The sequence below is a fragment of the Gymnoscopelus microlampas genome (genome assembly GCF_963454915.1).
Source record: "Gymnoscopelus microlampas genome assembly, chromosome: 21".
In the NCBI taxonomy this organism is placed as follows: Eukaryota; Metazoa; Chordata; class Actinopteri; order Myctophiformes; family Myctophidae; genus Gymnoscopelus; species Gymnoscopelus microlampas.
This window is the reverse complement of record NC_139958.1, coordinates 13,216,110-13,228,641: the sequence shown is the minus strand read 5'-3', so window position 1 is coordinate 13,228,641 and position 12,532 is coordinate 13,216,110. Positions and strand designations below refer to the sequence as shown.

The 12,532-nt window shown below is 41.7% G+C and overlaps 1 protein-coding gene across 1 annotated transcript; it reads left to right on the top strand.

Moving 5' to 3' along the window:
• Positions 1-1,002: 1,002 nt before the first annotated feature.
• dipk1b (divergent protein kinase domain 1B) lies at positions 1,003-11,991 on the top strand. Its single transcript, XM_084046648.1, has 7 exons — positions 1,003-1,462; positions 1,548-1,695; positions 2,982-3,116; positions 3,422-3,529; positions 5,953-6,129; positions 9,097-9,360; positions 9,815-11,991. The coding sequence occupies exons 2-7, from the start codon at positions 1,627-1,629 to the stop codon at positions 10,361-10,363; spliced, it is 1,302 nt and encodes a 433-aa protein (XP_083902774.1). The 5' UTR covers positions 1,003-1,462; positions 1,548-1,626; the 3' UTR covers positions 10,364-11,991.
• The last annotated feature ends 541 nt before the right edge of the window (positions 11,992-12,532 follow it).

Sequence of the window (12,532 nt, the reverse complement as noted above, 5' to 3'; positions counted from 1 at the left end):
CCGTGTGTCTGTCTGTCTGTGAGCAGCTAATCTCCGGCACCATTGGCCCGATCGCAGCGAAACTGTGCACACACACTCCCTAGATACCAGAGCAGAACCTCTGCATCAACATTTTCAGACCGGCCTGTTATAGCGCCACCAGGAGGCCGATTTTTGCTAAACACATTTTTTAATATCACTCCCAGAGATTTTGTCCAAACATCACGCAAATTGGTACACAGTATTTCTATAGTCATGTGATCAAGACGGATCTGTCCAATTTTTCATATTCCATCCTGATTGGCTAACATTGCTTTCCAAAGTTTACAGGATTGGTCCGTTTTGAACAAAATGCCTGAAATCATGAACACAGCGTGCAATTTCCGTGAATTGAAAATGTTCAAAGCCTCATGATGGTGCTATAACAGGCCGATTCACGTTTTTACCTATAACTGGACCGATCTGCATGAAACTTTGCATGCACACTCCCTAGAGGCCAAGGAAAACTCTCTGCCCTGCATTTCTGCCTTTTATAGCCCATATTCCATCCTGATTGGCTAAGATTGACATCAAATTTGCACACAAAATGCCTCAAATCATGATCAAGCATGCAATTGCTGTGAAGTGTGAAACTTTGCACACACATTCCCACAAGACCGAGGAAGACATGCCACTCTTTTCACAATGCCCTGTTATAGCCCCAGCAGGCCAATTTTTGCTAAATATTCTTTTATGTTGTGTGCCTCAAAATGCCTCAAATCATGAACACAGGTCTGATTGCCATGAAAGGCCGAGGAAGAAATGCCACCCTTTTCACATTGGTCAATTATAGCGCCACCAGGAGGCCACAATAACCTACCTGACCTGGCGGAGACCTGTGCTCCGAGGAGCACTTTTTCTAGTTCTGCAATCGTTCTATTTGCTATAGGCAGCACTTTCGCTTCATTTGCATTCCAGTGAAAAGGACAGGAAACGGAGGCGACAGATATATAGGCTATATCTATTTACGTCGGCGGTGTAAAAGCAGAGCGCATCTGCGAGGACGCAGGCGAGCCCCATAACGATCTGCTCCCTTTAACCAAACACGCTCCGATGAACCGCTGTTAACACGGACTGGATGGATGGAGGCTGCGGCCACAGGGCATCTGATCTGGCACGGATTCATTTGAACATTTTACTGCGCGGATCTCTGATGATGACACAGTGAAGAAATGGCTTTACATCGGATGCGTCGGTCGACGACGCGGTGCCTGCTGCAACAGCTGGACACTGATATGGTCTATTATAACAACAATAGCCTAGTCTTTGAATTAAATCCAAAGCTTTAACATCGATTGTGTTGTGCGTAATTAGGCTGGCTGAGATCGGCAAGGACGTGGATTTCTTGTTGATTTTTTTCCCCCGACACCCCACAATGAATGCTGTGAAACTGGATCTCCACCAAACATATGGTGTGTCCTTTTGGTTGCTCACCACCATCGATGTAAGTGTGAACGTCTTTCTAGAATTGCCTAGTGACTGTCTGGAAGGCCTTGATAAATAAGACTTATTTGTTACGCATTGTGCAGGTTGCTATGAGGATGTGATTGTGCAGGGATACAGACTGCTGATTCCTATAGCATCATCCTAACGGACTGACTGAGGCTCATGATGCCCAGGGCTTTGAGGAGACTGGTCCATTTGGTGGTGTTCTGCCCTCTGTCTAAGGGCTTCCAGGTATGTATGTACTGTATGTATGTAGGCTATGTATATATATGGCCATCATCATCTGCTCTTATGTTTATTATGATACAAGAAGAGTGGACGGGCACTAAGGAAGAGTGGGCACCTCGATGCAAAATTGGCTATTTTGAAAATGTAAAAAAAACACATCTTCCATTATATTTGGTCCAGAGAAAGACAGCTAATCTGTCTGTCTGTCTGTCTGTCTGTCTGTCTCTTTCTGTCTGTCTCTTTTCGTGCGTGTGTGAGTGTGTTTGCCAATAGTGTTAACTGCGCAAATACAATGATAAAGGCCGTCTACCGTTCTGTGGGAACTAGTAGGCTATCCTATTATGTAGAATACATAAACGAAATTCCTGAGTCTATAAGAGAACGTGTTGACCTTGCGTACCCTTTCACTTCTGTTTTTTTATTTTTTATTTTTATCTGGTACAAGAGAAAGTCAATTGACTTAAGGGCCATTCACACTGAGCACTAACTATATATAAAAAATATAGTCAAAAAAATGTTTTAAGTCAAGTGGATGGAGTTCACACTGACTATATGAAAAAAAAAATACAATGGTGAACGATATAGTTATAGTTATCTTTATAATGCTCAGTGTGAATGTCACTTTATGTTGGTGTTGCCACATCAAAGACTCCAGTTAGATGTGGTAACACAATGTGACACAATGTGGCCAGCAAGTTGATGTGGTGGTGGTCACCAGCAAAACCAACTCTGCTGGTCTATGCAGGGTTGCATAGACCAGCAGATCATGACTTGATCTTATAGTCTTTTTTCTGTGGATCCATCTATCTGGAGCATGAGAAGGAGCTCCACTGATCTCGTTCAACCCATATTCGGCATCTATTAACATGGGGTTAAATTCGTTCTACTACTATGCAACCAAAATGTGGAATGCCCTACCAACAGCCATCAAAAAGTGTGACTCCCTACCCTTAAGTCTTCTAAGCTTGACACCAGAAATGACCCCCCCCGCCTCAATTGTTTTCTGTACATATATTGTTATACTAGTGTAATTGTATGTTATTGTAGCCTTTGTTTTTAAATGTCTTGATGATTTGAACCCTAACCCAACAATTAAAACAAGCCCTTAGGGTTGTAGTAGTTTTTTTTTTGTTATCCTTTTAGCATCAATGTATAATCGTACCACTGTACTATTTGCAAACTGTTCAATCAATCAAAATCTTTATCCTTCTCTCTCTCTCTCTCTCTCTCTCTCTCTCTCTCGCTCTCTCTCTCTCTCTCTCTCTCTCTCTCTCTCTTCCACCCTGAAGAGTCGTCTGCCAGCTATAAAGGTGAAGTACCTGCTCCTGGCATGGCTGGGCATCCTGGTTGCCAGCTGGGTCGTCTACATGCAGTATGCCTCGTATTCTGAACTCTGTCGTGGGCATGTCTGCCACATGGTCATTGTGAGTTCACACTCTGTTTCACCATCTTCGCAGGAACACCATATGTAGTAGGATAATTCATGAGTTTCCCATCCCCGTGTGTATGCTGTCAAAATCTTTCTGATTCATCAGTATCAGGAAGAATGTTTTTTTGCTGTGTTAATCAGCTGAAAATATATTGTAGCGGGCCTGCTACAATATATTTTCCGCTGATTAGTGGGGTTACACTAGTACAGAGAGTTTGAAAATGACTGACTGACTGAGATTACTAGACGCTCAAGCACCTCCTTGTCCTGACAATGGGGATTTCCTGTTTCCTGTTTCAGTGTGATCACTACAGGAGGGGGATCATCTCTGGCTCGGCCTGCAAGGCGTTGTGTGACCAGAGGACCCTCACTCTGCAGCACTGCATGTCCACCTCCTCCACCCACCAGGTAAAAGCAAACACCTTCACCTGCACACCAGTGGTTCTCAACTTTTTCAGGCCGCGACCCCCCCAAAAGAATCGTATTTGAACTGGGGACCCCCCACCCTGACAACCACTTGGAATTGTAGGCATTACATTTAGTTTGTCTTGGTTCCACAGATACATATTGTGAAAATAGCCGGACTACAAGTAGATCGGCTATTTTCACAATGTTTGCCTCATAGGTAATATTTGACAATTTGGCCAATTTGGTAAATTAAAAAGGTCCTAAAAGTAATTCAATTGTAACTTTAGAAATATGCAGATACCCTGTATACACATATTGTATGTTGGTTTCTTTACTGTTGAGTGAGAAAACTCAAATCATTTGGAGACCCCCAAAAATAATTCACAGTTTGGGAACCACTGACCTACACTACACAGTACTATGCCATGCGAGAGTACAGACTAATAGCCGACACCAACTCGGGACTCGCCGGCCTCCACTCCCTCCTGTCCAGCGTTGTGTTGCTAGCTCCACGGTCACCCCGCAGTGTGTCTAGTGTCATAGTGTGTGTAGGTGGTGATCCTCTTTCCCCTCCTACTGTAGCTGTGCCTTGGGTTGGCTCTCACAATGTCAGTTCACTCGCCATCAGTTCCTGACCCAGTGCCCAGCCAACCTCGTCCCTCTATCGCTACCTTGTCAGTGACCCGGCGACCGCGGGAGGCCCCTGTAGAGGTCTATAGGTAGCTCTCGCAAGTTGTAAGGAAGCGTCTTTCGACCGTCGGATAGCAGAGGGCTTGTTGTTGAAAAAGACTTCAAGCCATAGGCTATTTTTAGCCGTCTGTCGGTGTCGGCTCTCAGGTGCATTCAGTAGTCTGTTAGGTGGAGAGCTATATTATGTTTCTGATATGGCTCGAGTCCAACTGTTGCTTACCGCTATATCTCCACCATCTTGAGCCTTTTTATTTTAATAGCAGGGTGCTAAGCCTAGAAAAAAACGACAAAGTTTCGATGTCAGATTACATCTTCGTCAGGTCAGGTCAGGTCAGGTCAAACTCAAGATGTAATCATTGAAACGTTGTCTTTTTTTTCTGTGCTTTGCACTCAGCTATCAAAGTAAAAAGGCGTTGCTCCAGCGCCTTCTTTATTGAATTAGGTGTGTCCGCTCCTGAGACGCACAGGTTCAGCCTGATTTCGGCTTGAAGCGAGGTGGAATGTCCCTTTAATCTCCACCCTCTTCTCAGAAACACCATAGGCCCAGAGAAGGCCCAGAGTGTGTGGTATCAAAAGCTTTTTGGAAGTCAATGAAGGTGATCACTGCTGACAGGTTCCGCATCGTGACGTGACACCTTCCAGTGTCCTCCAGCGCAAAGGGTATCCACCGCGCCTCAAGCCAAATTTAGGCTGGTCCGGTGCATCTCAGGACTGGCAAACAGAGTGACAATGTTTCGATGTAAATGTCAGAGCCACTACCCAGAGCCACTACCTGTTCGAGCTGTCTTGCGACAAGTGAGATCTGTACAATTCTCAGAGCTAATTTTAATTCTGAGAGTGTACAAATGTAACAAAATGGACCCTGGATCATGAATTGAGTTGAAATATGTTGAATGAATATAAAATGAGTAATGCGTTTATTTGGTTAAGTGATGAATGGATCTGCTTTTAGGTACTCTGAGGGAACACACTACAGCTTCCTTACCAAACACAGGAGGCCTTCTGACTCCAGCTTTGCCTTGACTCATGCCGCAGCATGAGTCAACACAGAAAACAAGCAAATAAGCGATGCAAACTTCTTCATTTAAATGGGTGCTCTGTTAGTGAAGTGTGTATGTGATTGGTTGAGAATAGAAACGTGGAGCTGAGATCGACCAATGGTCGGCTGCCAGCAACTGAAAAGGCTTTTCCTGACTGATGTAGCTCTGCGCATTTCATGCATGACACTCATTTGTAGATTAGGAGATTATACAAATGACTCTGTGATTGACTCTCTAGAGAGTGTGCAAATGAATCTTGGATCGCTATTTAGGGCAGAGAGAAAGCGTGACCTACTGTACCAGCCTCCAATGTAATATTTGACAAACAATAAAAAGGCCACCAACACCACACAGGTGTTTTAGAAGAAATGTATGCTTCATATAAGAAGCCTTAACATCCAGTACCGTATATGCAAATGTAGGAACAGTGACAATGATTTTAGTTTATTGTGAATATGCGTTGTTGAGGCTTTAAAAAAAATAATCTTTTACTAGAAACATTCGGTTTCTCTTCTTTCAAACACCTGATGGCATTTTTCAACCATAATCCAAAAACGTAGAAACGCAGTGCGAAGTGACTTTGTATGAGTTTAGTACATACGAGGTTCCCATCCGACAGAAACGATATTAAGTAGTTAAGAAAATGTCTCCCCGTTTGGTTCACAAATGGACCCCTGTCCTTCATGCTTGCAGGTGTACAGTGGGCTGTGGAAGGAGAGACCAGTGGTGATTAAGTGTGGGATTGAGGAGCCAGTGAAGGCAGACGGAGCTCCAGACTCTCTGCTCCGGCAGGAGATGAGCCTGTTTGACAAACCCACGCGTGGAACCTCCATGGACGAGTTCAGAGAGATGCTGCACAGCTTCTTTAAGGTCTGCTTTCACCACATGGTACCACAGTGATGTTACACACAACAACACAAATGCACAAATGTTCACGTTTTTTTCAAACATAGCAGATCTACAAGCTCATAGTGCGGCAGCTTGTATATCTGCTATTTTTGAATAGCCAAAGAAATCTAAAATGACAGAAACGCGTTCCCGGATTGAATGGGTTAATATAGTACATGCAATACAGTACCTGCAGTAGCTACATAGCCATGGTTGTCTTGTGTACTTTACACTGCAAGGAAACATTTATAAAAGCAGTGATTCACATCTTTATACAGTATATGTTTGAATAGCATCCCCTGTTTCCTGTTTGAAGCTGTTTTGACTTTCAGTCAGTTCTCCACCCACACACATCGTCACTACTACAGCACAATACTTTTCTTTTTTCTATTCCAGATGTGTCAACATTTGCCAATATACGAGCTCATCTTTGAACAAATTGGAAAAATCTGGAAAATCGTTGCCTAGAATGACAGGGTCTGTCTGTCCGTGGGTTTTATAAATAAAACTTGTATACATCTTTTATCTCCCTTCATCTTTTTTTTCTTTTTTCATAAATGAATGCCCTGTTTTATACTGTAGGGTGTAGGCTACTTAGTAGCTTTTAGATCTGCTTCTTTTCGCTGCTTTTGCATAAAGCATAAACCATTCATTTATGAAAGAAATAAAACATAAAAAGATGAAATATGGAGATACAAGGTTTCTGTCCAACAGTGATGATATCGCCTTTGTCGGGTGGAAACCTCATATGTCTAAAACTGTTACTTTTATGATTTCAAATTCAAATATAGCAAAAGTAGCAGATCTACAAGCTCAGCGTTTCAGGCTTGTAGATCTACTACTTTTGATGCTTTTGTGTGACGCTGTCGTAAGTCGTATGATCAAGTAGGGCATTAATTTACAAAAAAAAACACAAAAAGTTAGAATATGGAGATGCTCGACAGCAACGATATAGTACTGTATATTATAGTACTTACTGTATGTGGGTACAGGTCATGACAGTGTTATGTTATTATCATGAGTGTTCTGTCCTGCAGAGAACAGCAGGAGGGCATTAACCCAGTAAGACCTGAGGCCGATTCTAAAAATATCTTTCTGAAAAACGTCAGTGGAGCTCAAACTTTTTGGTAACACATGCTCATAAGGTACCCGTAATTATCACTTAATTTGTGATTACTTAATACATTATTTAAGCTTTAATTAAGCATTAATGAATCATTAATTCATTATGAATTCCTTGTAACTCATCATTAATTTATGTATTAAGTAACTTTGCTTAACTAATGATTAACTAATGATGTTAATTAATGCTTAATTAATGCTTAATTAATGCTTAATTAACGCTTAAATAATGTATTAAGTAATCATAAATTAAGCGTTAATTACGGGTTAATTACCTTATGAGGAAGTGTTACCAACTGTTTCATGTCAAGGACCCCCAAAATCATATGTATTTGGCTGCGGACCCCCATCTCAAAATATTTTGTTCCAGAAATTTGAGTTAAAATGTTCGCTATAATTTCTTTTATATATTCAAAGATTTGCAGAAAAATAGCAGATCTACAAAGTCGCGCTGTGAGCTCGTCAATCTGCTATGTTTGAATCGCCAACACTAAAATGTAAAATGACACACAGATGCTTTCCCGGTTTTGATGGGTTAGAAGAAGAATGTCAATATGAGGAGAACCCTGAGAAGAAGCAAAAGAAATGACAGGAAGGAAGCTGTCACACGCTTCCAAATATAGTTGGCATGTCAACAGTCACTGTCACCACAATGACTCTTAACATAGAAGAGGGGGAGGACTGAGTAGAATATAGTATGGCCTCGGGTCAGTTTCTAACGGACAGCGAGCTGGAACAAGTACTCTGATATTTCACTTACGTAACAGTAGCAATGCCCACCATGTAGAAATACTCGGTTACAAGTGAAAGTCTTGTGTTCAGATTTTTTATTTGAGTAAAAGCTACAAAAAGTACTGGCATCAAAATATACTATAAATGTACCAAACGTGATAGTACTCATTATTATGCAGAATGGACCGTTTCACAGTCATATTATAGGATTTTTTGGCAAAGTAACTAGTAATAAAAATGTAAAATAATTGTAGTGGATTAAAAAGTACAATATTTGCGTAATAGAAGAAGAGAAAAAAAATAATAAAAGTAAAACATGGAAACTCAAGTAAAGTACTTGAGTAAATATACTTAGTTACTTTCCATCATCGATAATGGAGAATTGATTGCAGGGAGAGAAAGAAATGGCTGAGAAATGGCTGCCATGTAAAGCTCTCTCTCCAAAGAGAACTGTTTGTGGTCTGCAATTTACAAAAAGTTGCTCTCATTTATCAATGTGTTGAATGTTGTTGAACAAACATGGTCTTTTTAAGGCTGTTTAAAATGTTTATTTTCCATCTGAAATGTTTTTCACTACAATAAACATATTTCCTGATAGATTCACTACCAATTCATTGGTTATGCTGTATGTCGTCACTGTCAGGCAGAAACCTTGTATCTCCATATGTCACCTTTTTATGCTTTTTAATTAAGTGAATGCCCTACTTCATCGTACAAGAGTCTCACACAAAAGCAGTGAAACTAGCAGATCTATGAGCTTGTAGATCGGCTATTTCAATACCGGGGAAGCATCTGTGTCATTTTTGATTTTTGTGTTGGCTATTCAAAAATAGCAGATCTACAAGCTCACAGCGTGCCGCGCTGCAAGCTTGTACATCTGCTATTTTTGAACATTTTTGAAAAATCTTGAAAGTGTCAGAACTACTGATTTAGAAGGCATTTGTAGAATCGGCCTCAGGTCTTAATAGGTTAATAAAAAAGGATACGCTTTTGGACATAGTGAGGTTTCCAGCTGACAGCGATGATATCTGCTATGGTCCCATTCCAAACGCAGCAATACTAACCAGAATGTGTCTAAACTCTCCTTTTTTGCAGTCTAACCTGGGTGACCAGCCCTCTCTGGGTGCCCTGGTGGGGCGGGTCATCACCCTGGCTGACGTCAACCAGGACGGCAAAGTGTCCCTGGCAGAGGCCAAGTCTGTGTGGGCCCTGCTCCAGATCAACGAGTTCCTCCTGATGGTGGCCCTTCAGGAGAAGGAGCACACCCCCAAGCTGCTGGGCTTCTGTGGAGATCTATACGTGACCGAGCGCGTGGGCCACAGCTCCCTCTACAGGCTGGAAGTTCCCAGCTACTTGCAGGTATAAATCTGCTGTCACGATCATGAAATTGTACTTTGACGATTAAGTGTCGTACACATGTTTGCGATAAACGATTTAATAGTTTTTTGGCACTGACATTTTTTTCACAGAGCAGATATGACAAATAATTTCAATATATACAAAGAAATGACTGATACCAATAATGATAATTATAGGTTCTTTGTAGGCTCTTTGCGCTGCGTTTCGAGCTTGCAGCTCGGCTATTTTTGATACTCTTGTGTGGTGCTGTAGTATGATCAAGTAGGGAATTCATTTACCAAAAAAACACAAAAAGAATATGGCGATAAGAGGTTTCTGCCCGACAACAACGATATGAATCTCTTCAGATGAACGGAAATGATTCTGATTCCGCTCAAATAATTTCGCTTATCATCTCAAATAACTGCGATCAGGCGATGATGTAGTAATTGTGACATGCCTATACACTTTGCAGGCTCTGGTGCCGGAGGTCCTCAGCTCCAGTGTGAACCGCTGGCTGGCTCCGGCGTGGCCCCGCCGGGCGCGCATCACCATCGGCCTCCTGGAGTTCGTGGAGGAGGTCTTCCACGGCTCCTACGGCAGCTTCCTCATGTGCGACGCCAGCCCGCGCCACGTGGGCTACAACGCTAAGTACGACTGCAAGATGGCCGACCTTCGCAGCGTGGCGTCCGAGGCGGCCGTGCGCGGGTTCCTGCGCGGACGCCGCTGCGAGACGAACGCGGACTGCACGTACGGCAGGGACTGCACGGCCACGTGCGACCGGCTGGTCAAGCAGTGCAACACGGAGGTGGTGCAGCCGAACCTCGCCAAGGTGTGCGTCCTGCTGCAGAATTTCTTGCTGTTCGGGGCTCCGTCGGACCTCCGCGGTGACCTGGAGAAGCAGCTGCGTACCTGCGTGACACTCAGTGGCCTGGCCAGCCAGATCGAGGTGCATCACTCGCTGGTGCTCAACAACCTCAAGACTCTACTGTGGAAGAAGATCTCTAACACACAGTACTCATGAGAACTGCCACGAGTGGTTCTCAAACATTTTTTATGTCAAGGACCGCTAAAGTACAGGGTAAACTGTTGCGCCCCTTCTTTGTCCTTTGTTCAGGGTTGACTGCAGGTGCGGTGGTCTCAAACACATAAAGGAAAACTGGCAGAAAAAAAAAAATACGAAAAAGACTATTGTCAAATTGAAAATGTATTTGAACCGTAGACCCCCCATTTGAAATGACTTTTGTGGCAGGGACCCCCTATACGAGAAGATTTGTCAACATTTTTAAGGATTTTTATTTAAAAAACAAACATCTAAGATAAAATTAAATATAGCTTAACTGTTTCTCATTTTGCTGGGGACCCCCTGGAACCCCCTCCAAGGAAGCCCGGACCCCACCTAACGATCCAGTGAACTACACAGCTGAGAACGCAGTTTTAGGATTCACCAGTAAACACTTAATCCTCGTGGTACAAATGTTTACAGGATCAATTGTCTCAACTGAGCGTTTTCTTTTTCCTGGTGATGCTTTTGCCTAAATGTTTCAGGAATAGGCTTCCTACATGACAACAATGACTGACTAATATAAAACTGTGATTTAAATGATACTATGATTACCATCTATAACAGCAGCCTGGTTTTCTGGGAGCTTCATGTTTTTGTTTAGTTTTTCAAATTATCCTTATTTTATGTAGCTCATTGATCTGTGTAGACATGATATTCTCAGGGGTTTCCCTGTGATTTTATTTTGTCATATCCCATCAGAAAGCAAGTACTTTTTCAAAATGAATACTAGACAACTTTACCGAATGATTTCGAGGACACACTTTAGAACTGTAGTCCTTTGCCAGCAGGGATAAGAGTGATACAAGGATGCGTGCGATATTGAGCGCATGTGCATTGTATACTATTTGTGTGAATATAAACCCATTTTAAGAATGAATTCCGATTCAAATGGTGTACATTATGTATCATTCACACTGATATTAATTATGAAATCCATTTTAGATGATTGGAACAAGTACAATTATAGACTAGACTCAAACAGTAAAGCGTTTTCACTGCCTCTGAAATATTAATATGAGGTTCCTTTTCAGGAGTCATGGTGTTGCGAGGTGAAAATAGGCGCATTGCGACGTGTTGTGAGCTTGTAGATCGGATATATTTGCCACATGGCACCGACAAAGAATGGAGTATAAATTAATTAAACTATAACCCCCCTCTCCCAAATAGTGACGCCAGATTGAAAGTGGCTTAGTGAAAATGTGCTTACTTCTAATTTCTGGAAAATTAGTGAAATCATGGCTCTCAAGAATTTGTAAGTAGCAAACCCAGTTTATTCTTTTAATTTTTCATGTGTATTCAAAGATTGAAAATCTAAATGTTGTGGCTTTCCAAGATATGTTGGAACCCCGATAAATGTTGTTGGCAAAATCCAAAATGCTTACCACTTTTATTACTATATATTATTTGACCAGAATCCTCACTGTTTTCCTATTCCTACTATTGTATCTTCGCTGGAAATACATCGGCTATTTTCTTAAGACCGTGGGATGGTAGGGTACAAGTGGTTAAGTGATTCAGATGAAACAAAATTCATAGCAGCTAGCTTTTTTGTATATCACCTTTCCAAGCGGACAGACATGTCAACAGCTCTATCTGGTTTGCTAGGGACTTGCCCTACAATGTTCATGCCTCTGGAGATTTTAACATTCTTGCTTAAGATTAAGGAAATCATCTAAAAAAAAAAAGAGTCCATTAAAAAACCTCACAAATACAGTACTTGTGTCTGTGGATCGATAAATGTGTAAACGTGACTATCCAGAGAACAAAATATAGATAAGGACTTTAAGACCTTTAAGATAGATTTATTGTATTTGTGAAAGTCTGTTTGGGGTTTATAAATATTGAACCAATGAAAAAGTATTAAAAACGGTTTCTGACTAAATCATAACTACATAAGATCCATTGGAACGCAGTTTATTTTATATAGTAGAATTTATATAATACACTCATAAATGTTGAAGTTACAGGACTAATCAGGTTGAAGTGGGTGTAAGTGATACCCTCATCCGTTGAATATCCATTATTTCGCACAGAGGGATGGTCTTCCTGCTAGGCCTTGGGCCTGTCGCAGAGAATCTACCCGATTATTTTCCCAATGTGGATTTTATAATGTATAAGCTGATCTTA